Source organism: Tenrec ecaudatus, chromosome 5 (genome assembly GCF_050624435.1).
Source record: "Tenrec ecaudatus isolate mTenEca1 chromosome 5, mTenEca1.hap1, whole genome shotgun sequence".
Classification (NCBI taxonomy): domain Eukaryota; kingdom Metazoa; phylum Chordata; class Mammalia; order Afrosoricida; family Tenrecidae; genus Tenrec; species Tenrec ecaudatus.
The window spans coordinates 176,989,361-177,015,843 of NC_134534.1; the positions used below are offsets into that span (position 1 = coordinate 176,989,361).

General features: G+C 43.0%; 1 protein-coding gene across 4 annotated transcripts in view; it reads left to right on the forward strand.

Annotated features, from left to right (window-relative positions):
• Positions 1 to 14,946, forward strand: part of EPC1 (enhancer of polycomb 1) — a 103,139-nt gene extending 88,193 nt beyond the window's left edge. For 2 of the 4 annotated variants that reach the window (XM_075550325.1, XM_075550321.1), the window contains exons 10-15: positions 44 to 396; positions 9,228 to 9,346; positions 9,427 to 9,513; positions 10,275 to 10,416; positions 10,522 to 10,885; positions 13,530 to 14,945. In XM_075550325.1, coding sequence (XP_075406440.1) covers positions 44 to 396; positions 9,228 to 9,346; positions 9,427 to 9,513; positions 10,275 to 10,416; positions 10,522 to 10,885; positions 13,530 to 13,602 — 1,138 coding nt within the window. In that variant the 3' untranslated portion in view covers positions 13,603 to 14,945. Of the gene's footprint in view, positions 1 to 43; positions 397 to 9,227; positions 9,347 to 9,426; positions 9,514 to 10,274; positions 10,417 to 10,521; positions 10,886 to 12,695; positions 12,756 to 13,529 lie in introns of all 4 variants that reach the window. The other 2 variants (XR_012784521.1, XM_075550324.1) reach the window with 2 other exon arrangements.
• Positions 14,947 to 26,483: the final 11,537 nt, after the last annotated feature.

The following is a 26,483-nucleotide window of genomic DNA, read 5'->3' on the forward strand; positions in this document are numbered from 1 at the left end:
ATTATTTTCAATATATGTATATATCTTGCCTTGTTTTTAATAGGGTCTTACTGGACAGAGCTCATTCAGACTATGACAGTGTGTTGCGCCATCTGGATCTGGAAATGCTTTCCTCTCCACAACATTCTTCAGTCAATCAGTTTGCCAATACCTCAGAAATAAATACCTCGGACAAATCTTTCTCTAAAGACCTCAGTCAGATACTAGTCAATATCAAATCATGTAGATGGCGGCATTTTAGGCCTCGGACACCATCCCTACATGACAGTGACAATGATGAACTCTTCTGTAGAAAGTTATACAGGAGTATAAATCGAACAGGAACAGCACAACCTGGGACCCAGACATGCAGTACCTCTACGCAAAGTAAAAGTAGCAGTGGCTCAGCACACTTTGGTATGTTTACTGGTTGTTATGTACATTTCTATCAAAAGGTCATCTTCACCCTTTTTTTTTTCTTTGAATATATGGTCTGTTACATTTATGACTAAAGTCATTATTTGGCAATAAAAAATAATTCATTACTTGAAGCAGTAAAAAAAAAAAAAAAACCAAAAACCTAGGTCTCTATTTATTTGATTTCTGTTACTATAAGGAGCAAAATAAATGTATGTGTCCTCAAAGGCAGTTCATGATCACATATATGACGTGTTTCCTGGGTATTCTCCGTGAATGACACAACATTTTTCAAATAATAGGGGAAAAGGCAAGCCCGGGTTGTTGCTGTTTAATGCTTGAACATTTTTCTCGGTTTCCTGTCGTCTACTTAAAAGGAGAGACCAGTGAGGTGATAAATTTATAGCTTTAGCTGCTGAGCAATATTTCAGAATAAAGTATCAGAAGCCAATTTTTTGGTGATTACTTAAAGTGGTATTTTAATATCTTTTCAAACATTTTCAGATAACTACTTTATCATGGCTACATTATGAAATGTCTAAAAACTAATATAATATTAATTTCCCATTTTAAAGATGTGTTAAATATATTATTTGAAGCATATAGATCATAGGTTTCCAAACCTTTTGGGCCTACTTCCCCATTTTTAGGGTGGGGGAATTACTCAGTGGTCACCTGGGCAATTAAAAACTTTTGTACTCACAGTAGCCCATTAGGGCAGAGGAAAACTGCCACCGTGGATTTCCAAGACTGTAACCCTTTGTGGGGACAGAAAGTCTCATGTTTCTCCCAAGGTTTCAGACTACTGACCTGGATGTCAGCAGCTCTACATGTCACCACTACATCAGCAGGTCTCCTAGGATAAATTCTTACTCATTCACTCCTTTCCTCACTGCCATCTTGTCAGTGCTGACTCTTAGCAGCCCTGTAGGACAGACAACAGAGTGAAACTGCCCTGTGGGTTTCTGAGACCGTTCATGAGAGTAGAAAGCCCTATCTTACTCCTGCAGTCCTACTGGAGATTAGGAGCTGCCGACTATGCAGATTGTAGCCCGATGTTGGACCAGTACACCACCAGGGCTTCTTGGGTAAAGTATAGGTATCTGTTTTTGCAGTCCAGCACCCCAAATCATTCCAGTGCCCTCCAGAGGGCAGTACTGCCCACCAAGTAGGACTACAGTGAAACCTCATACATATGACCGTTTATTTGTCTCTTTTTTAAGAACTCCAGAAAATGTTCCATGAATTAATTTTTTCATGGTTAAAAAGTAATACTTCTATAGAATGCAGATGTTTCAACATATAAGAAAATAATCAAATTTCAGAAATAATCTAGATTTACCTGCTAGAAATTACTCATTTATTCTGCTTAGACTGCATATTTGGTCACTGCTCTCAAGTCCTGACATATTACTTATGATCCTGTTAGATTTTAGAGTTTACCTCTTAAAGATCAGCTTATGTGATGACAGTCCTAAAAATCAGAAGGTAGAACTTTTCAATAGAAAAGCTTACATACAGTGTGAGTGTAGTGATTTTTTTAAAGTGTAAATGTGCAAAATATTCCTTTATAAGTTGTATAAAATGCTTTGCGAGATTGTAGGAAATGGGCATGTTTCATCTCCACCAGCCCTTAATAAGAGAGAAGTCGAAATGTGTTAGCAAATTGAGGATCTTCTAGTGGTCTTTTCTTAGTTAAATTGTTTTGCTATTGAAACGTCTTTCCTATTTTCCAAAGAACTTTACAAAAATTATTGCTGGGGAAAAGGGGGAGACTTTTGTAACCTTATATTAATTTTATTCATTTCCTTTTATATGTGGTAAAAATGAAAATACATGGGTTTCTCTTTTTACACACGCACATCCCATTGCACTTAATTATTTTTATTCTTAGCTCTCAATAAATACCCTCTTAAATTTTGCTGAGTCTCCCAGAATAGATAAGGAATAAATGTCTACAGGCTACTAATATGGTGGCACTCTATTTATTCCTTTATTCTTGTGAATGTTCCAGAGCTTTGGGCTCTATTGTGTGTATTATACTTGAGTCACATCATGTGTGCATTTGACTTAAAACAAGTTCAACTTTAGGTTCCTAGAGGTGGAAATTTAGCAGCGTAAGATGCCACACAAGATTCTCTCAATACTCTTCCATTGAAAGAATGCATTCCCCAGCGATTCTCAATCTCCTGTTCCTTCTCTTGCTGTCCACACCTAGTTGGCCTTTTTATTAACAGTGTAAACATCTCCCCAACTCGGGAATTACAGTGTTAAAGGTTTTCTTTTCTCTTCTTTTCCTTCAGCATGGCCCCCACACACAAACCATGCTACTACATCTTGTACTCAGGTGAAGAAACCTAGATCTAGTGTGATGCCAGAAGGAAAACGGGCTGTGTTTCATTTCTTTAAAGAGATCGGTCTCGCTAAGAATATTCAATGTTTAATTCAGACTGTACTGACTTTAGAATTTAACCTTTGTTTGAGATATAAATCCAGTAGATATACTTGCCTGAATATTTAAGCCAAATATGTTGGTTATAATTTTATAATTTAGACTTGTTTCTATTATTTGATAGTTATGAAAAATATTAATGCTTACACATAACCTCTGATATGCTGATACTCACTTGTACTTTTCTTTTCCTTTTCTAAATAATCATAAGGGCCTATTGGCTTAATTTTTAAGTAGGATGTTCTCAATGAGGACATGAGGGGTCTACAGCACATCAACTTCTATAGCCTCTGCTCTGTAGTTTTCTACTCTCTTCCTGTTTTAGCCAGTCTCATGTTTCAATGGCTATATGGGTAATGAGAGTGTTTGGTCTGCTGGGAACGTTAGAAGTAATCTCGGGTGGAGGAAAGTAGGAAGACTCAGAATACTCGCAGTAGGTGCTCTAGGATAGTAGAGCATTGGTCTATAAGAAGACATATTCTTCGTCTTCGGTTGTACATTATTTGGGCAGTTCCCAAATAGAAATTTCTAGATTTAGGAATAAAACCATCTTTAAAATGTAGTTTTTTCAATAGCCTAAGTATTAATTTGCTTGTGCTTGAGTTTGAGAAATATCTGGCTTCAGAATTAATAGCTTAAAGAGACTGAAAACAGTAGAAATGTGATTTTAAAATCACAGTTATGTGTTTAGGATCTGAATTCTGAGTTTTCAGTGAAACTTCATCAACATTAACAGTCAGTTTTCTCAACTCACGTAGATGCACTAGAGATTTGGTTAATTTTAAATTAGCATGAATAGGAGATATGTAACTAGTGTATATAGGCTCAGTCTCACTCGCAGTAGCTAACTGACTCACCGGTACATAATTTAGTGCATGTTGCTGAAGTAATTTGCAACATAAAATATGACTATTACCACGGAAAAGAAAAGTCTAGACTTAAGCACTGAATATTTTGTTAGATTTTATAAATCTGAAAGATCTTAATTCCTTAACCGGTGTTACAAGCTCAGTTGTTTTTTTTACTTTGATTGAAAGTGAATTTATCACATACCCTCAGCAGAATCTAAAATAATACCCCTCTGAAAAAACATCAAATTTTTTTGGTTGTACAGTGACATGCAGAAATAGTCACACTAAATGGAATAGCGACTACAAATAATATCATGTCAAATTACTTGCTGCCAAATGAGTTTTAGGTCTGCTCAAATTTTGCCATCATATGAGTTACAACAAGCTTTGGTTCCCAGAGTGGATTTCTGGATTGCTCATGAACCAGAAAGCTTTCAATTCAAGCTTATCAAGTAGAAGATCATACTTTAATAACTATCTAAGGAATCATTTTGTTTGATATTTATTTTCTTTAAAGTTAATATTCCTTACATTAAAATAATGCTCTGACGATACGTTACCCAACTAAATTTTTTAGTCAGTGTCTTTTTAATAGGTGTTGAGAGAGAGAGAGAGAGAGAGAGAGTGTGTGTGTGTGTGTGTGTGTGTGTATGTGTGTGTGTTACTAAGCATATGTTTGGGTAATTTATAATCCATTTTCCCAAACTGGATTTTCAAATAATCTTTAGTTGGGCATTATTTGGGCAACTTCTAAATACACTGTGGGCATATCTCTTAAAGTACAGCTGCCTGAACTATATAAGTGATTCTCGGTACTGATGCTCCTTTTTTTTTTTTTTTGCTCCATAATTTCCTATTATAAGAAATAGACTCATGACATTTAGGGCTGTTTCCTTACAAATTCCTACCAAAGAATTAGATGCTTCCATCAAACAGTTTCTGACCTGCCCAAATACTTCTGATGTTAGCTCCCATTGAGCCAACTCCGCTTCATGGAGACCTGATGTATTAGACAGAACAAAGCATGTGTTCCTGTGTGTCACCCTGACAGTAAATGTTCTATTTGATCCATTGTTGCCAAACACTTCTAGTAAGGGCAAATTCAGCAACTTTCCAGCCGTTTATTCTGCAGTTGGGAAACTTGGTTAGAAACTTTGTCTTGTATTGAATCCTAAACTTGCTTTCTTACATCTAAAGCTACAGGCTCCTGTTGTACCCTAGAATGTATATCGAATAAATTTTCTTGCTTTTCAGCATCAGTGCCCTTCAAATATTTGAGGTCCTGTTAAGCTTCCTCCCCTAGTCCCAGTTTTTAAATGCTCTGTTCTAAATCAGACTCATCACATTTTTAAAGAACCCATTACTTCAAAATCCATTTACCATGAACTTTTTGAAGCTCCTTTGTATATGAGATTTTTAAGCACTTGAGTCTTTTAATTTTTAATTCATTCTAGAGTTACCGTATCATTGGTTTCTGGAGTCTTTTTTTTACATCTACAACTAAATTTTTTGTGACCTCAGACCAGGGTTTTTCTCTGGAATGAGGTTCTTATTTGAACCATTCATCAAGGGTTCCTTCTTGGTCGAAAAATTGTTCGCTTTGGTGAGATGGCTTGATTTTGGATTTGGCCGTGCGCACAATGACCATCTTGTGTCCATTGCAAACTTGACTACTATAACATATATCCAGATAGACTATGCCTATAAACTTCTACCTTGATGTCCATCTATTTATAGACATGTTGAAAGATTAGTTATTCTTGTTTCATTTCCATTATTTAACACTTGGTGAAAGTCTGGAATTTTAACAGTACCTTGATCTGAGATTTTCTCAATTTTCAGTATGTATAATAAAACCCAATATAGCTTATGTTTGTCTTAGTTTACTGCCTTAACATTGTCCAAATTTCCAGTTGGGTTGGAATTTCATTGCCTAGGATTATAAAAAAATTAACATTTTATTTGTGAAAAGAATCTTGGTCACCTAATTTAATTACTTTCATATTTTAGATTATTGAACCTCAAAGAGTTAAATAATTCAACCAGTTTGCTATCTTTAAGGACAAAGTTTCTCAGCTCCCAGACCCATGAATTTATATGACAATTACATCTACTGTATCTGTTGTACTACGCATTTCTTCTGTATCATTTAACCAGTCAAGAGAAAATTTCATAACTAGACATTGAAGTATAGAAGTAGTTAACAGAGAGACTTTTATCTCTATAAGATGAAAATTAACAGTTGTTAAAAAGTGAAATTTAAAGGAGCCTAGGATAAACATACTGGCTTAAACAAAACAATATTTTAGGACCTCTATTTAAAATGTGTTTCAGTTTATTGTACTTAATTTCTAATCTAGATATATATAAATATTATCAAAGTTCTATAAAGGGATTCTTTTTATATATAAATTAAGTTGTACATGTCTACAAGGAAGATAAGTCAAACAGTATTGCTGCTGGAATTCTAGTCTCATGTGCACAGGTGTACTCCATACAAAATGCATTTAAATGTGTTTCTGCGACTAGTGGATAACTGCAGACAAGTTTCCTCAGTAATACACTTGCCTTAATTTTCAAGTAAAGGTGCGATACATGGTCTCATGTAACACCAAGGTCAATTGGCATAAGGTCCACGAAGACAATGTTTTCTTCCTACTTTGGTGAGTAGTGACGGGTCTTAAAGGCTCAAGAACAGCCGTCTAAGACGCAGCAACTACTCGCCTCTTCCCCACCCAAAGGAAGGAATTACGAAGACAGTCTTAAGACATGGAAACGCTCCAGTGGACTAATGAGCCACGTGAACACCAGTCTCCCTCCCAGACCCTAAGATTAGAATAGCTGGCTGATGTTCAGCCCCCACTATCAACTGCTCTGGAAGGAAGGGATCACATAAGAAGTGACTGAATAGAGTGGGAGAAAATTGTGGAATCACCCAAAACCTGTCCCGGTTGGATAGAAACTGGTCGAACCCCTATGACTACAGACCTTCATCCCTCTCGGGTCTGGAAGTGAGCGCACCCCATGGGTCAGTTCTTCAGCCAAATAGAAGCAGAGTGCTGAGGCCAGCAGTAAGTGTAGGGAGTTGCATACCCTTTGGGATAATCAATCATTTTGGGTCAAAGGAAGATGGAAACAGGAGGTGGGAGATTGTGGGCATTGCAAGCAGTGACCTGAAACAAAATATGTGTTCATTGTTGAGCAGAAAACTGTAAACCTTCACCCAATTTACAATTTTTAAAAATGTTTTTAATGAAATAACCAAAGCAGTGGCTTTCCAAGGGGATGTGCATAGGCAGTTAAATTCAAGGCACAGAGAGGTCAGTCAAGAACTTGTTTTTTTAAATTCTTGCCCTTTCAAACTTCTTTTTTCGCCAAACTGAAAGATTTGCGAAAAAGAACACTGTTGTTGAAGTCCTTCCCCAGAGTGCTAGACTGGCAGTTTTGATATGCAGCGTCCGTGCAAGAGCACAGAGTTCTCCAGGGAAGGGTTCGGGACATGGGGGACACCGCCTTCAGAAGGGTGCCAGCCCTGCTGGAGGCCATAGTGAGAAAGAGAACTTACACAGTTCTGTGTATTTGTTTAGTAAGGGCTTCCAATTATTTGGGGACAGTACTTTTCACTTATTCACATAAGTGTCTTCACTGAGTGCTCAATTATTTCCTAGATGAATAAATGGGCCTGTTTTTTCAAAATACGTACTGATAGGGGGAGGTAGCAATAGACCAGATAGTGGCGGTCCATAAGAGGGAAAAGAAAATTCAAAGAGCCAGGGAAGAGTAAACTGCTGGGGGAGGTTGGTTAGTAATTTATAAACTGTTGGATACAAAGTTGATCTGAAATGTAAATCATGCCTAATTTATAAATTAAAAATAGATAAAAAATAAAAACAGACTATGGGGGAATCCTAGAAAATACAAGGCTTGGGCCAACTCAAATTATTTTTAAGTGTGAATCTCAGTAATTAGCTTAACTAATTAAAAATTCTCACAGAGTTAACAGTTTTTATAGCCTCTTGAAGTTTTGACAACTCATCTATTATGAGTTATGGGAAAATGTTAACAGGAAGCTACTTGTATGTTAGGGGACCCCTACTGTCAATAGAACTCTTCCGTGTAGATTTCCACTTTGAGAATTACAAAATGAAGAGCGAAAATAAGTCATTAAAAACTATGCGCTCACAGAACATACGGAAAGAGCAATCAATAGGATGTGTGGGGGAATAATTAGGATTTTTTTGCCCTTGTTGCCCGAGAACTTAATTTAGCTCAAGTTTAATGCTTTTGTAGACACTAGTAACTTGTAAGATTTACATGCATAGTATTTTGTAATTTTCTGGTCTGTTTGGAATATGGTAGGTTTTCTACTTTAGCATTTTCTAGTTATACTAGAAAGAAGTAGCTTCCTGAGGGACAGAAAAATTCTTCCTGTATCATGAGTGAGGTTATTGAACTTGATGAAGTGATAGTTTTATCAAAATGCAGCTACACAACAAAAAATTTAACAAAATGTTGAATATATCAAACTTTAGACTGAGGAGATTTGCATGATTTATCCCTGATACCTAGGGATGCATGAATACCTTTCTTGTTTTAAAATACTTCTTACCCAGACATTACAGACTTCTTGAAGAAGCCTTCAAGTCCGATGAACTGTGATTGTACGTGCTTCCCCCACCTGGCCTGTTTTTTTTTTTTAATTGGCAAAAAGAAAAGAGGTTTTCTTTTTTTTTAACTGCACACCCTTTTGGGGGGGGTTAATAAATCAACATTTTTGTTTGTTTTTTTTAGAACTGAGCTCTCCATAGACAAACATAAATAGCATAACACAGTGTCTTTCCTCAGACATCATTCTGTACAGTAAATCAACATAAACAACTCCGTTCTTATTGACTGGATTTTTTCCAGGTGGGTTAATTGGGTGGGGAAAAGTAGTTAACTAACCGTAGCATTTGGAGCCTTTTTTCTTCCTGTTAAAGGATGGGTTCTTTTTTAAAAAATAAATGAGCTGAAAACCTATCTTTCTTAATAGATTGAAAACTTGTACTGGTTAATTTTTTTAATATGTAGAGCAATTATTACTACACAACTATTAGGGATCATCTGAATGCGTTGGTATAATGATGTGGATGAAATATAAACCAAATGGTGGTTGTCCGGCTTCCTCTCAAGTTCAGTGTGAAGTTGACTTCCAGCCCCGTCGATTTAAAAGCTGGCATTGCTTTCTCACACTGTCGTGCACACGTGCCACAGCTGAACAGATGTAATGGTGTTGAGACTTGGAAAGTAAGCCATTCTGGCTGTGCTCACCTCAAGCTAAATTCTCTTCTTAACTCAAACCACTCATAAAATGTGGTAGCCAAAATGCTAAAATTTTATTTGGGAATTAATCTTTAGCGGGATCATGAGCCAGTGTCAAGTGCTTAATTTTGAAAACAATCTTTTTAATGCTAAAATGTGTTGCAGTATTTTTAAGCGTATGTGATAGCTCCAGATTCCTATAACGTGTTTCCTCGTTTTCTGTTCAGCATTCACAGCCGAACAATACCAGCAACATCAGCAGCAGCTGGCACTAATGCAGAAACAGCAGCTTGCACAAATTCATCAACAGCAAGCAAATAGTAATTCCTCCACCAACGCATCACAGGTGAGGGATTTGTCTGTCTTATGATTATCCCTCACTGTTTCCCGCCAGAGTTCATCTCTAATTATCAACTGTTGTCATAGAACCTTGCATCTAACCAGCAGAAAAGTGGCTTTCGCCTGAATCTACATCATAGCCACTCTATACAGGGTTTAGAAAGAACATTGCAGGTGAGTATGGAAGCTGTTGACTCTGTTCCCTATTTTACAAAACAAAACTTAAAGGCATAGTTAATTGAGATAGAGACCCCATTTGATCTCTAGCCCATTAATGTACCTCTTTAAAATATATTCATACCCAATTTGTGATTTGGGGCTTTTATTGTTAAGTGGTGCTTTTTTTTTAATCTCACACTAAAAAAGCCTCTTTTACTATTTAAAAAAATCAATTTTAAACTTAGATAATAAATGTTTGCCATTTAAGGGCCAAAAGGTTGAGATTCAAGTCTAGCACCTTGCAGCAAAAATTCATCTTAAAAAGTTCAGAAGGTCTCTCAATTTCTAGACTAAATTATTAATTTGTTGTTGTTCCAGTTCTTAAAGGGTATTTTGTTATCCCAAAGATATCCCTGGTTGTGTGTATAAATAAGGTTAAGGAAATCTGTATATTTGTTTATTGTATGTATTTGTGAAGTGCAATTTGTTATACCAGAGGTCTTTTGTCTAACAGTGTTGGAAGTTGGCAGTTTCTACGTTGTAGGATTTGGATTTCTTTTGATAATTGACTCATACATAGTATATATGTTCACATATGAAAATCAGTATTTGTGGCCCTTGAGTGACACGGTTACTTGTTCCTCAAACATGATCATCAAAAGAAGTGATTTGCCACTTTCATTGAGATTTAAATTGCTTTGGGCACACCTGTGTAGCTTTAGTGTTAACTTGATATTAAATGATATTGATGAGATGTATGGTCCATTGTCTTTTAGGGTTTTGTTTCCAAGACTTTGGATTCTGCTAGTGCTCAGTTTGCTGCTTCTGCTTTGGTGACTTCAGAGCAACTGATGGGATTCAAGATGAAGGACGATGTGGTGCTTGGGATTGGGGTGAATGGCGTCCTTCCAGCCTCAGGTAAGGAACAGAACACCTAAATTGATTTCTTCTATTTCTAGCAAATCTGTAATCCAAGTAGCAAAGTCACACATTGCTTAGATGCTTCTTTCTTTTTCTCTCTAGGAGTATACAAGGGCTTACACCTCAGTAGTACTACACCGACAGCACTTGTACATACGAGTCCATCAACAGCAGGTTCAACTTTGTTACAGCCTTCAAATGTAACACAGACTTCGAGTTCCCACAGTGCACTGGGCCATCAAGTAACTGCTGCCAATTCTGCAACAACTCAGGTTCTGATTGGGAACAGCATTCGATTAACTGTACCTTCGTCAGTTGCCACTGTAAACTCTCTCGCTCCCCTAAATGCACGACATATACCCAGGACTTTAAGTGCTGTCCCATCATCTGCCTTAAAGCTGGCCGCCGCCGCAAACTGTCAAGTTTCCAAGGTTTCGTCTTCATCTTCTGTGGATTCAGTTCCAAGGTGAGGAGTTCTTTTAAGGAAAAGGTTTTTGCAAATTAGGACAGTCTAACTTTAATTCTGTGACATTGCTTTTACCTAATTCTTTTCTCTTTTTTCCTTTTATCCATTTAAAGCCATAGATAAGAATTAATTCCTTATTTATTCAAGAACTAAACAGATAAATGTTATAGTTCAGTGTTAGTGGGGATTTTACATCAAATGATAAGAGTAAAAATATTTGCTTAAATGTTTTGGGTTTCCCTTTCTTAATACAAGGAGCCCCGGTGCTGTAGTGGTTACACATCGGAGTGCGTTCCACATGGTCAGCAGTTCAAAACCACCAGAAGCTCCATAGGAGAAAGACTGGGCTTCCTGCTCTCAGAAACAGTTAACAGTCTTGAGAAACCCACCAGGTGTTTGGCTCTGAGTCAGCAATGACTCAATGGCAGAGAGTTCTTAATAAAACAATAGCTTACAATGCTTTTGTTTTCTTCCATGTTTAGATTTTTAATCTTTAAGAGTTCATAGTCACAGATTACCATGAGGAAAGTTGGACTGGGCAGAACTATGTCTACTATGTTAAACTCTGACTATTTAATGCTCGTGCCAGTTCTACTCCTAATGAAGCTGTTGCTTCTGTGATAGCTTGTCTTCTTGAGTTTCAGTCAGTGGCGAAGAATGTTCAGGGTCTGTTATCGGTGATAACTAAGGTCCTGCTGTTTACAAGTCACTGTGTGGGAAATAAAAGCACTCCAGTGGCCTCGTGTAGCAAGCACGGGGCTGCTAACCAGAAAGCAGTTCACAGCCACTCTGGGAGAAGGACGAAGTGCCGTGCTTCCGTAACAAGCCTGGGAATCTGGGGACAGGGTCACGGTGAAATGGAATTGGCTCTGTGGCAGTGGAGTGACGGGTAAAACAAAAGGAACAGCAAAGTGTTTTCAGTTTAGCTAGAAGGGAAGCATGAAGGTATGGAGAGGTCAATGCCTGAAAAATCTTCCCAACAGTATCCCAGTGCATTATATATGTCAACTGATTGTATAGATCACACGTTCCCAGACTTACATGGCCTACTATCCCCTCTTCAGAATACTCAACACCCTCCTGGCAATGCACAACGTTCATGCAGTAGCCCCAAATCCAGGGTCTGCTTTTGCAGCGCACGCCCACGCTGCTGCCCCTGCATTATGCCAGTGCCCCCTGGGGGTGGCATTGCCCATGGTGCAGATGGCCGCTGTCATGGCAATACAAGCAGACACCTTCTCACCCCAAGAGTCTTCGCGAGGTAGTCTGCAGAATTCGGTCAGCTTAACCCTGTGGTTGAATTTGGTCGGCCTTGATGGGAAAGGGGCATTGCAGGCAGGTATGTGGCCTGTGTGAAATTAAATTGGGGAAACATAAATGTATTCAGAAATGAAGGAACGACTAATTTGTTTCAAGGTTTGGGAAGGTTAGTAGTTTGAATGGTAGGAGGAGGCCAAACTGCGATCCCCTTGAATACCAGGCTGGATTTTTAGATCCCTCCAGCCGGAAGGGACCGGGAGGGAGAAACAGGGCCTGCTGCTGCAGATTGTGGCCGGTTTCCCAGGCTTGCTCATTGCCGTCAGCTACGAAGCTTACGTAATGGTCATGTCTGTTCAGCACTAATCCATTCTTACTGGTATTTTGGATCCAATAAAAGCTAGCCAATCCATTATGTGAGTAGTTCTGAAGTAAATATTTTCACTTAAATAATTTATGTCTAAAAGATTTTCATTGCATAGAATTGAATAACCTTGGAACACTCTCAGTGGGTGTAATTTTAAATCATTTTTTGTACTTCTTTGTTTTAAAGATGAGGAGACTGAGACCCAGAGAAGCTAACTGACTTCTCCATGAACACTCAACAACCTAGGTGATAGAACAACAAAATCCATTCCTTCTGTGTGCTAGCTCAGTACCTGTTATACACAACATACAGTCACCATAAGTCCTGTGACATACAATGCTCTGTGTACATAACTATGTGTACTAACAAACACTTCCAGATACACAAAAACATCTTTAATAATACCGCAATATGATATTTTCATGTGCATAGCAAAGGAGCACCTGTTCATTACTACAGACCATTGCATCTACCTCGAGTTTTTACCATAATGGGCTATTTGGGGCCGTGACCACGGATATATATGTGCCAGAATGCTGCACAGAGAGCATGCAGCTTATGCCTGTAGCAGAACCCCAGACTGAAAACTAGTGACATGAACCTCAGTCACATTGTTTCTTTTTTTTTAAGTTCTTGTAAATTTAAGACCAGAAGAAATTGAATACAGAAGGACATTGAAAATACAAACTGAAAGTTGACAATTCCTTATGTGTGTTTTAATACTGAGGTTGAAATATCCATCATCTTACTTGTGCTGGGTGCTGCAGCAGAGTACCAAGTTTCCCCAGAGTTTTGTTCCAAGAGATGCAGTTGACTGTGGAATTTAATAGCCTTGTTTCCGCCTGTATGTCCCTGATGATAAGTGCGCAAGGAGTATTTCTTTAGTTGGTCCCATATTCCCCAAAACATAAACATATTCCTACTATTAAAATGAATTAAGCTCTTCACTGGGAAGGTGGTTTGGGCTTATTAAATCTGTACATTGCAGATAAGTAATTGATTGAACTTTTATTTCAACAGGGAAAATCATGAATCGGAAAAGCCAGCACTGAACAACATAACCGACAATACAGTAGCGATGGAGGTGACGTAGTTTCCTCGGGAGTGGACCGCAGCCTCGGGGACTTGATTAGGTGCTATGCATCAGTAGCATTTGAATGCAGGGGATGATGGAATGCAACACATGCGTTTCTGTGGCAGCTGTGGGGACTTGACAGCTCTGCTCATCTCTCATGCTTCGATTTTTCTTTTCTTACTGTTAATAGGAAAAAAATCAACATCTGTAAATTAAGAATACAGCAATTATCTGTACAGTACTGCATATTTGTAATACCCCTGTATATATGTTACTTGAATACAGAAATGTTCATTTGTGATGCTTTGCACTTGGGGGTGGGGGTGGGGTGGGAGGGAAATAAATTGCAACAAAGAGTGTGAGATGTGAGATTGTATAGCGATGAAGTGTCATCACATCATGTGCATGGTGCGGAACCTGCTGTTTTATCTATTTATTGTGCCGTGTTTACAGTTTTTTGTACACTGTACCTTCATTGGTTCCTGTGCTGTAGTAAATGTGTTAGGTAGCTGTGGACTCCTTGGTATTTTGTAAATGGTATAACATAACTTGGTTCCCTTCTGGGTCCCTGAGTTTTCTGTGTATCATGTGAAAAAAAAAATGGTGACATACATACAGAATTTTACAAAAAACAAAAAAGACAAAAAAAGGCATCAGTTTAAAAATAAAAATGGGGAATGTACTGTTAAATGGGGCTCTTCCTGGTCTACTATCATTAGGACAAGTAACAAGCTAAAAATGAAGTCTCTTGAATCTTCCCATCCCCACGTGCCCACAAGCGAGTGGGTGGTTTCTGGTACTTAAAGCACTAGTGTTATGTTGCTGCTCTGAAAACAGCCCAGTAGTCCCATTTCCTTCCACACCAAAAGTGCTGAATCAAGTATGCAAATGGAGTCCTTACAACTGGAGTTTATGTTGTCTTGCCCTCTTTTCAACCACACATAAAAAAATTGTACTTTTTTATTGTCGAATTGTTTAAAAGACTTCATTCTTTACTTGTTCTTATCACAAGGGTATAAGGGAGAAGAACGCAGTGATCGCTGTACGTGCATCATCATTCCAGTTTCTAGAAACAGCCAGCCAGCTCTGTTCCTTTCAAGATTCTCCAGAAGGCTGCAAGGCCAGAACCACAGATACCGGGTGCCTTCCTTTGGGAGTATCTGACCTCTCTCTCTTCTGTGAAGAGTACGGTACTTCACAGACTGCCACCAGTGCTTGGTCAGTAGCGCAGTCTGAATGCCCAGTCCAATGGCACACAGTATCCTTAAGGTTTTTAATCCCACCTGGAAATATTGTGACAGAAATCTCACAAAATAAACCCAGGGCATTACATGTTGACAAACTAATGTGTAGTGGTCTTTTGCTTTTATTTGCAGTCCAAGAACTTTTGTGTGAATTAAAATCGTTCAGTGGGATGGGGGAGTGATAACTTTGTCTAGTTCCTTTTTCTGCGATTATTTCTTGAATGCCTACTATGCCGTGGATGGTGATATGTCCATGGAGCTTCGTCTCTTGGCGGGGGGGCGGGGGGGTTCGTTTTTGAAGAATACTAATTACCTATCAAAGGAGACAAGTGCCGTGAGGATGAGGGAGGGTGGTGCCAGCTTGGCTTGGAGGGTAGAGTTTCCAGGAAGGTGGTTGAGGCGGGATATCAACCCATTGGCCGTCCGGTGAATTCGGACTCTCAGCAACCCTGTGGGACAGAGCAGAACTCTCCATCGAGTTCCTGCCATGGTGTGGCTGATAGTTAACAGCCATGCCTTTAACCCACTGCACACCACACCACCGGGTGGTCAAGAAAGGCCTCGTAGAAAACCAGGGTTGGGGCAGCCTTCCAGGCAGAAAACAACCAGTACAAAGACCCTGACGTGTGTGGGGCCACCAGGTAGACAATTGCGAGGAGAAGTAATATCGTCTAAGCAGGGCTCCTCTAGCTTGTGTTGAGAATGACAGGAGAAGCCAGAATAGAACATGAGTTGCAAAAAGATAGGTAAGAGATGAGCTGGCCCGTAGTGAGAAGTGGTTAGATTCTGTGTATAAAGGTTGGCCCAGGAAAATGTGCTCACTGGATAGATGTGAGGTATATGGAGAAGAGATTGAAGGATGAGTCCAAGGGTAATCTGGCCCCAGCAGCTAGCCACAGTGCAGAACTCTGGGAGAGGAAGCGGTCTGAGGGAAGACCGTGCTCAGTTTTGGACTGGTAACTGAATGCACGGAGCCTCCAAATAGAGACGTTGGGTGACTGTGGAATATAAAAGTCTGGAGTCTGTAGAAGAGGCCAAAACCCAAGTGTTGACTGCATAGATGAACCCAGAGATCTAACTGGATTACCTGGGGAGAGGAATTAAATCTCAGTGAAGTACAGTCGTCAGGGATGAGGCTTTTATTTAGAGTTGGTCTTAAATTTGATAATCCTCTGTCTCAAAGGAAAAGACTTCCAATTTGGGCACTTTTGATTAGTCTGTACTGCATTCTTCATCCTGTTTGGGTTTTTAATAAAAATGTGTCTTTTCCCTTGAAGTAGCTGATCAGTGACTGAAAACAAAACCAAACTCACTGCTACCAGCCCACTGCTGACTCAGCCTCCCCATAGGACAGGGTAGAACTGCCCCAGCGAGTTTCCAAGACTCACTACAGGACTAGAAAGCCCCGTCTTTCCCCTGCAGAGCAGCTGTGATGTCTGACTACCACCCCACTTGGATTAAAATGGACCCAACAATTAAGCAGGCTGGGATGAACATTTTTAGAGTCAGTGGGTAGAATGAGTTCTAGGCCCGTGTGACTGATGTGTACTCCATGTAGTGTCCACAGGCAAATGAGGAGGCCAAACATCCCCCCCAAAAAAAATTTTTTTCAAGCTATACATTAATTTTTTTTTTACAAAATACCTTTGCGCCTTCAAAGTACCCTCTATTACATTTAATACATTTGTCAAATCTGCAATTCCATCTTGGAAACATTTTTCAAACTCGTTTGGATGGCTCATTTTTTTTCCTTCACTCTTCTATGTTGTCAAATTGCTGTCCTGTCATGTCCCTCTTCATTCGTGGAAACAAGAAGTCACACAGAGCCAAGTCAGGTGAGTAAGGTTTGTGGGACCTGCTGGTTTTTGCCCAAAGCTGGCACACTGAGATGGCTGTGTGCACAGATGCATTGTTGCAGTGGCAAGTCCAGTCCCCTGCCTGCCACGCATCAGGCCAGTCTTGTCACATACTGTTAATGCAATCTTTTTAGGACTTATAAATAGATTGATTAGCAGTCTAACCTGGTGGAATGAACTCCAAATCCACTGTCCCCCTCACATCAAAAAAATGAGCATCAGTGTTGGGGTGGCCGCCCCTCGTATGTAAAAGGATGACAACATGAGACTTGGCATCGGGCTGGGAAGTGACAGAGACGGCGATTAAGGTGCATGTGGCAGCAATCGACTACTTGACCACATCAACTCTGGAGATGCAGAGGAATTAAATTTACAATTCACACATTTTAATGTAAAGAATTTTACTCAAAAATGAGTTGTGATCCTCTAAAGCTGCTGATTTTTTTTATGTACTCTGCTGCCAGCACTGCAGTTGGACCGACGTGATGAACTCAGTACAAAGCAGCAATTTAAACAGGACCTTCAGGAAAGAGCAAAATAGGTCTAGGTGGAACTTGGCCACCTCATCTTAATAGTGACATGGTGGTTACACATTGGGCTGCTAACTGCAAGTCCTGCAGTTCGAAACCACCAGCCACTTCGTGGGAGAAAGACAAGGTTTTCTATTCCCACACAAGGGAAAGCCTTAAGAAACTCGGGACAGTTCTACCGCGTCCTATAGGGTTGCTATGAGTAGGTATTGACTTGATGGCAGTGAGTTTGGTTTTTGGACTGAGTATGATGTGACATTATGCATAGGAATTAATCCTTTGCCTTTTCTGTAGATACAAGACTCACCATTTTATGGGTGAGTGAAATTGAGTCATTCCTTACGGGTCCTAAGTGATTAAATAGTCGTCCAGTATTTGAATAGCTGCCATATTTTCAAGCTGGCGTCTGTTCTCCCTGCCCGTTAGTCCTGACGGGGCCCAGCCACACCGGGAGTGACAAGTTGGGCTGCTAACCACACAGTGAGCAGCTGGCCACCCCGAACCGATCCAAGGGAGACTGGCTGCTCTGCACCTGCACAGGTTGGTGGCCCAGAAGCCAATGGGGGCAGTTCTGTGCACGAGGAGCCGACTTGGTGGCAGTGAGTTTGAGTTTGACTTAATCCATCAGCCTGGAGCATAGCCTCCTTTCTTTCCATAGAGTCAAGATGACCCCATCAGCTGGAGAGCCATAAAATAATGCATAGCTTAGTTCTTTCCCTGGTGGTTGCTCTTTGCCAAATAGTTGGTTTATAAGGATAAGTAAAGTATTTCCACTAGGGTTCTAGTTCAGAGGTTCATTCCAAACAAAACCTGCTTAGATATGGCCGCTGAGATCAGGGAGCGCTGCAGATAAATTCTCTCAGTACTACATTGGTCTTAGTCTCATTAGGGTGCCTTCCAAAATCAGGGCCAATCAAAATTTACTTCTGAGGGGATCTGCTGGGCCAGGTAAGTTCAAGACAGAAAACAATTCAGAAAGGTATGTAACTGTTTTGGGTTTTTTTTATTTGGTTTGGTTTTTCCAAAGAGGTCATTGTACTAGTGGTCCTCCATGAATACAGAGTCATCAGAGGGGCTTAAAAGGAAGAGATTTTAAGAAAACTGAAAACTGCATTGGTGAGAAAACAGGCCAGCAAAGTTACACCCAGCTCATGCTTCCACAGTGGTAGCCAAGGCTGCCCTGAGAGAGTTTCATGGGGAAACCTTACCCATGTGACCTGATCTTGCCCCTCGGACTTCTTTTTGTTCTTAAAACTAAAAACACATGTCCATGATTTGAAAAATGATTTGAATCCCTCCCTGATGCCACAACTCCTGTATTGCCATCGTGTAAATTGAAGATGGCTGAATTCTTCGGGGCAGGAGTAGAGAGATGGAAAAACACCACCTTCAGATGTGTGTGGACCTAGATGAAGGCTGTGCTGAGAAACAATAGCTTCACATTCTGATAGTTTGAACATTTCCATTGTAGCCATATTTTTTTCCCTCCTAAGCATACTCTGCCTCTCCAGTTTATGCCATTGTTTTGAGAAATTGGTACTATTGCGAGTCACGGTGGCCCAAGAGAAAGTAGGCGTGTCGAGTCTACCGTGTAATCAATGATGCCCGCTCACACCAGCTGGTGAGAATTGCTGGCTAAGTTCTCAGGAATTGAACAAACCGGTTGGTAAACAGAGCCGTTATTAAAAATTAAACCATATTACCTTACAATGAAATAAGTTACACGAAAACAAAAGTGAGGCCCCTTCAAAATGTATCACTTCCAACTTTTTAATTATGTTTAGTAGCACCTCCACACAAGGTTATTCCATGTGTTGCATGCAAGTGGTAGGAACACATATGCAGCTGTGACCCACATCTCTTGGCAAGTCTGCCTCTGGCACATCGGATTGGTAGGAGCCCTGCTGGTGGTGTGGTACCCGCTGGGCTCTGGCAGTCTGAAACCACCAGTCTCCTGGGGATGCAGACGGGCATTTGACGCGGAGTGGCAGTCCTGGAGGCTCACTAGGAGTCAGAACTGACTCCTTTGGAGTGAGTCTTTTTTTTTTTTTTGGCACTTTGGTTCGTAACTAGTTATCAGCCACGGTAGGAGAATTTACACCACTGAAATTGGCAAACGCTACAAATAGGTTTGAGGGTTCTGTTTTGTTGGAGAGCCATTTAAAATTTTTAAAGTAAGCTAATCAGTACAGAGGGGATCCCTTCTTTGTTAAGTCCTTGCATGATAAGGGTGTGTTTGGCAGGCCATGTGACAGTTATTTCTGTTGTCTGCCTTCTTTAGGAGCTAGAGGCCTGAGAAGGGGAAATAAAAAGGATTGCGGGGAAAGAGTGAGCCAGCGGTTGCGTGTCTGAGCCTGTACTACGCAGCTGCTGCGTTATTCACAACTGCCCTTTCCACGCCCAGGACGGTTCACGCGAGCCCTGCCCACAGCTGAGGCCAACTAAGCCTTTAATTACTCAGGACAGTGAGATGGCCTGAAATCAGTGCTTCTGGAAACCTAGTGAATGCAGAAAGATCCAGATCTCTGTGGCCATAGACATCAAAGTCTGTCTGATAAACCTTACTTACCTGGGTCTTTCTCCAAATACTTAATTGGCCTCCCTGGCCGCCTTTGGAGGCAGTCACTCGTGCCCCCTTGTGGCAGGCTCTGGAAAGAAGCAAAAGCATCGTCCACCGAAGCTCACGGACGCGGTTTCAGAAGCTGTGAGTCTACCGGCACAGGAAGCCTCACCTTTTTCCAGTGACAGCCCAGGAATGTGGAAAACAAAAGGTCCTGCTAGGTAGCAAAGCCAAGTCCAACGTGTCATATGTCGGGGTGTTTCCACTTGGGTTACAAACGGAGCAACAGTGGAGAAGCAAGTGGAAAGAGTCTCTAGAAGTGCTGCCCCCTGAAGATGGAGCTGACAAACATCCCTTTTTCTTGTAAGAAGTAGAGACAATGTGGCCTTGTCTGAAGAGACTCTGAACATTGTGTCAAGCCCTCGGTGTGGCTTCTCAAAGTCAGACTCGTCTGGTGTGCATCTTCCCCAGCAGCTCGAGCCCCCTGGATCCACTGCTCCGAGAGAGCCTGCAGTGAGTGATACAAGCTCCGGGTGATTCTTAGGCACGCGACCGCCTAAGAGCCAAGAGTAAAGAAATGCAGTGAAAGATCGTGGTGACGGCACCTCTCACCCACTGGCCCTCAGAGTCACCATCCCTGAATAAAGGAGGCATGATGACTAAGTGCAAGGCGTCATCCTGGCTTGGATCCTGATCCAGAAAAAGGGACATTCGTGGTGCAATTGAGGACGTTTGAAAAATCCGTGTTTGTGTGGTGTGTGTGTGTGTGTGTGTGTGTGTGTGTGTGTGTGTGTGAGAGAGAGAGAGAAAGAGAGAGAGAGAGAGGACGGGGGAAGGGGGAGGTTAGGCTACATACTGTTGAATTAGTTCCAACTCATGGCTACCCTGGTATAGTCGATATTCTTCACCACCTCCATCCTGCCAAGATGCCCGCTTCCCTGTGATCTTCCTGGTTCGGATTTGTACAAGTGCTTTCTTCTGTGGCAGGGACATGCCTTCGCTAAGAGGTGGAACCCACCAGGTGGCATCTAACAACCCCTGGGGCTGGAGGCAGCCACACCCAGGCCTGTTGAGTCTCCCAAGCAGCGGCTCAGCCATGCATCCAGCCAGAGAACGAGCCAGCGAGGCTGTGTGCCTGAGTTCAGCCGCAGAAGGCTGCCCGGCCCTGGCTGAACTGAAGCTGGCTGTGAGCGGGAAATTGAGTTTGTGCGGATGAAGGGAGAAGGCTAAACCAGCTATTCAAATCCATCCCGACTGGGTGTGTGCAGGCTACAGCGGTCTCAAATACCATTAGCACGGACAACTTCGCTTCTCTATCTTCCAGGCACCCCTCTATGATTCCTGGGAAAGCCCACCTTCTGAGAACCGCGATTTCCAGTGGAAAGGGGTGGGGGTGTTCAATATCAGAGTCAGCAGCTTGTTTTATTCCCTGACGTTTATTGGGGTGAAATGTGAAAGCAAGACTTTTGCCACGTTGACTTCTCCAGTGACCTTCGTGGGACAAGAACTGTCGCCACTGTTCCCAGACTTCTTCATCCCCGCCCTGAAGCAAGTGCCCTTGGACGGACAACCCAAAACCCACTCCCTGCCAGGACTCATGGAGAACCCCCTGTGGGTTTCCGTGCCTGTAACTAGTTAAGAGAGCAGAAAGCCCACGCGTTCTCTGGCAGAGCTGCTGGTGGTTGCGAACCGTCGACCATGCAGATCGCATGGTCCCCTCGGGTCACAGCACCAGGGTTCCTGTTTCGAACAATGACGACCCTGAAGCATCACCAGGTTCTGTGCGTTAAGAGTTATCCCAAAGCTCCGCCTTCCTTCGTTTTCTCCCTGGAACTGCTCAGAAGCCCGTTGTTAAAGTTCTTGTGACCGGTGATCAGCACCTTGAACCCACCGGCCCTGCGGGGGGAGAGAGATAAGGCACTCTGTGTCTTTTCCACAAAGATCACAGCCCTGAAAATCCCGTGAGTGTGTTCCCCTCTGCCCTACAGGGGGGTGATGGGTTGGAATCTGCTGTCATACAGGTGGGTGAGATCGTTAAGGTTTATTGTACCAGCCTGGCTGATAAACACATGTGCGATTAATTGAAGGGTGGAGAGATAAATGGCTCAGTGAGTCTCACCCTTCTAGTTCTCAGGTCTCTTGATTTCTGATGGTTAACTGGGGTGCACCTGCTTAGCCGGTTCTCTGCTTCAGCTGGCAAGGCTCACTTCCTGTGAGACATCCCTGAGGAGAAGCAGCATGGTTCTACCCCGATAGAGCCCTGGCTGCTGGCGCAGCCACATGGAGACCCCTGCCTGAGCTGAGATGCTTACATGTTCACTGATTCGGCTTTGCCCCTCCAGTTGGCGCCATTGCGTGTGTTTTGTGAGCTGGAGGAGGACTTTGTGGATTGGTGTCAGACATATGGGCTAATGTTGAACTAATGGCCTTGGACAGCACTGGGTTGGGATGCTCTTTTAATGTGCACTTACCCTTTATATGACACTCTCTCTTACATAAGAATTTCTGTGGATTTGTTTCCTTAGTTTACCCACACTAACAGTGGGTTTTTGTGTTTTGCATGTGTGTCACTGACTCTGACGCACAGTGACCTACCTGATAGCACAGGGGAGGATGACCCCTGTGGGTTCCGAGACGGAAACTCTTGCCTGGAGTAGAAGCCTTTCTTTGTCCCTCCGAAGCTGTCTTCTGCAGAGTGGCTGGCGGTTTCTAGCTGCTGATCTCGAGGTTAGCAGCCCAAAGCATAGACGCCATGGCACCTGGGTTCCTTCTCCGACACATGCCTGCTCTGGGCATTCCACTGACGTGGGACCACTCAGTCTTTGTTCTTTGTGTCTGCCTTAGTTCCCTCAGCGCAATGGTTTCAAGGTTCACCTGTTATGTCACATGTATTAGAACTTCCTTTTTCTCCACAATTAAATGGTATTCATATATATATATATATATGGAAACCATTGGAAAAATTACAGTGTCTAAGCTAATGCTGTATAAAGAAGAGGTAGTGTGTCAGGCCGGGTTGACTGGAGAAACAAATCCAGAGACTCTCATATATGTGTAAGAAAGAGCTTTATATCAATAAGTAAGTAGATATATATTGAGAAAACACTCCACCCCAGGCTAACTGAAGTCCATAAGTCCAATACTAGTCTATCAGTCCCTCTTCAGATTCACGCAGCCACATGCAGTGATGGAGAATGCAGGAAGATCACAGCCTGGTGGGTGCAAAGCCGTGTGGATCCGAGGCCGCTAGAAAACACAGGGTTCCAGCAGCTCTGAAGTGAAGCACAAAGGTGAAGGCAGAGAGAGAGAGGCAGGCCTCCAGAGAGCTATAGATCTGATCATACCTCCTAGGGATGTCATCAGGCTGCGCCCTGATTCACAGACTAAAACTCCACCCCTACCCTTTTATATATCTCCAAGTTGACATGAAATTGTGGAATTACCACAGGTAGCTTTCAAAAAGTAGGAAGACTTTTCTTTCCACCCCCACCTCCCCCCCACCCCCACCTCTGTGGCCGTGGGTGCTAGGGCTGAGGCCATGGCACCCGGTGGTCAGCCATGAACCATGAACTATGGTCCCAGACAGAGAGCTTCTGGTGAACTGTGTCGAGTGTCTGAATGTGTGTGTGTGTGTGTGTGTGTGTGTGTGTGTCCATACTTGGGGGGGGGGGGTCTATTGGAAAGACTGGCCAGGCAGAGTCCTGATGTGGCCCGCCTCTGTGCTCCCACCTAATGGTGGAGGGGACAGTAGGGAGCAGGGGACTGTTGTCCTTAATCCCTTGAAAATTTGTGAGTGTGATAAAGCACACTTTGGGTTTCTAAGGGCATAAGGAAATGTGTTGATGAGAGTCTTTTGAATTTAGAACTGTCAAAAACACTGTAAAATGACACAGAATGGTGGTATATGGAATTTGAGCCATCTGAAACACACACACACCACCACCACCATACACACACATCAAATCCACAGCTGTGCTGGACAGATCAATTGGAGATAATTGTCCTGAAATTCTGGACGTGGACCAGACAATCACATCACCCAAGGCACTGATTGATGAGGGCACCGGCCATTGCTCTTCCTACCTGGACAAACAGCTGCCACCGTCAGTCCTGCCATGTCCCCTAAGCAGCTGGCTGGTGTCAGGGTGTGCAGTGGAGACCCTGAATGCTTGACAGTCAGGGTTGCACCGAGTCTGCAGTGAGGTAGGTCTGGGGAGCTCTGAGGGAGGGCAGCACACCATCACCATGGTCTTTTCCCAGCTGGCATAGGCCGTGAGTCCGTGGGTCCTTTGGGGGAACTACCAAGCCCCTAGCTAGCCTGAGACAATGGAACTGGAACACGTTTGCAAATGGAGCTTGGAGATTCACGAACGTGCAGTGATTGCAGCCTTCATGAGGTATAGTGGCGATCCTTGAGAATCAGAGATTTTTCTTTTCATCTTTTAGATATTTTCCCCAGCTTTAATCCCCACCCTCACCCCCACCCCCCACCCCTGTTCAGGGGTGAATTTCCTGCAAAGCCCTAGTTGGGCCTGGGAAGGAATCCTCGGTGTTCATGCGGGTTTGGGAGGGTGGGAGGGCAGAAATAGGGAAGGGGGTGTTTCTAAGCAGACAGACCCTGAGCTGAGATCACTGAGTCGACTCCTGCTGGGTGCTTTCTGGCTTTGCTTGGGAGGTTGGAAGCAGGCAGGTGCCAGCACCCCTCGATTGCCTCCTCTAGCCAGTGTACCTCCGCCCCCCACCTACAGCCAAACAAACACTCATACACTTGTTGATTCTGACGCATAGCCATGCTATAGAACAGGGTAGAACCTGCCCCCTTTGAGTTTCTGAGATGGTAACTCTTCACAGGAGCTGAAAGCCTTGGCTCTCACCCCAGGAGAGGCTGGTGGTTTCTCATTGCGGGCCCTGAGCTGAGCAGCCCAGCACGTGGCCACCCAGGTGCCTGGCAGCACATGCTCCCATGTTGGTTTGAGGTCCAGGAGGGTGGAGGGTCGCGACAGCAGGACTCAATACTGCACTGTTTGGTAAGTATTTCCAAGAGATGCTACCAAAGGTGGTCTTAACCCCCCCTCTGAGACACAGTGCACTCTGGCCGTCTTGTTGTGGAGTTTTCAATGCCCCAAGTTTGTCATTAAGCGGCAGTTTCGATTCGGTGGGCCTGGGGCATCCATTGCTCGAGCTCCTTGTGAGGAGTCACCCTCTGAGTGGAGACTGTCTTCCCCAAATACAAGGTGTCAAGAGCCAAAACCCAAAACAAAAGCAGGCGTCCATCTGAGCCAACAGGACCTTATTCTTTAGCGGAAGGTTCCTTAGGGAGGGGCAGCCCTGCTTGTCACTCTGGCGGCTGAGAGGGTCAGGGTTTGTTCTGCACTGCTCCTGAGCAAGCCACGGTTTCCATGCTAAGGTAGGGAATCGATCTCACGGTTATCGAGTCACATTGGTTACATGTGGGGTCTGCTAACCACAAAGTTAGCCATCCGAACCGACCAAAAACCAGTGGCGCTCCGGGAGGTAAACGAGGCCTTCTAATCCCATAAAGAGTTAGGGTTTCAGAAACTCCCAAGCCCTGTTCGATGCTGTCCTCTGGGACCGCTGTGTGTCCGCAGAACCTGGCTGGCCCGGAGTTTGGGTTTGGGAAGGGAGGGGGCGTCCAGGAGGCAGGCCCAGAGCAGCCGCACTGGCTGCTGACTCCTCAAGGTCATCCCACAGTGGCTGCCTGGGTGAGAAAGTGTCTTTGGGGGGCAGCTCTGGCTGTCGACCCTGATTGGGAGGGCTAGTCCACGGGGAGCCCTTGGACGGGACGTGTGCGGGTGCTCCCTTTCTCTACAAACCTACATTTCTAACAATCCTCCAAGCACCACAACTCTGAAGAGGAAGGCTCTACAGTCTCAAGTCCCTTTCAGGTGTGGGCTGATTCAGGTGTGACCTAAGACCTGGTCCAGTAAGCTTCCTGAGCGATCACTAGTTCAACTTCATCTGGGACCGATAGCTATGACCGTCATTCTGCAGTCTACATAAAAAAAGCCCGAGCTTAGCTAAAATCTTGTAAGAGAAAGAAACTTAACTAAATCTTGCCAGTCAGCTAAGAGTTAGCCTATTTTTGAAAGCCACATAAAATTCAATAGAGTCGACTGGTGCCAGGTGTTTTCCGGTCTTTGCAGACAAAACTGCTAATTCAGGCCCCAGCTGCAAACATTTCTCTCTCTCACTCTTTTTTTATTTTTTTGGCTTTCCTTCTTGAGGGAAAAAACAGATTTTTTTTTTTCAGTTCAGTGACTGCAGCTCTCTAGAGCGCATGTAGAAAAGATAAATACACCACTTCAAACTGGTCTCTAGTTTGTTATCTGCTCAACGGGGTACCTCCAAAGTCTTCAGTAGGAAGATGTCCTCACGGTGACCTGACCTTGACTGAGAATGCTCATGCAGAACGGGGGTTCAGAAAGGCTATAGAGGGCACCTCCGACCCCGAAGTCAGGACCACCCACCTGCGAACATGTTAACATAGAACTCCAACTCACATCACGCTCAACGCAGGGCAGAACCAGAAAGACTGGGTGGGGTGTTGGAGTCGTAGCCAAAGACCCAGAGCTGAAACCATGAAGGAGAAAGAAGACATTCTTCACCCAGAAACGTCCTGGGGAAACTATGCACTCTAGAGCAGAGGGGGTCTGTGCCCTGTCTCTTGACAGCAGGGAGGTGGTGATTG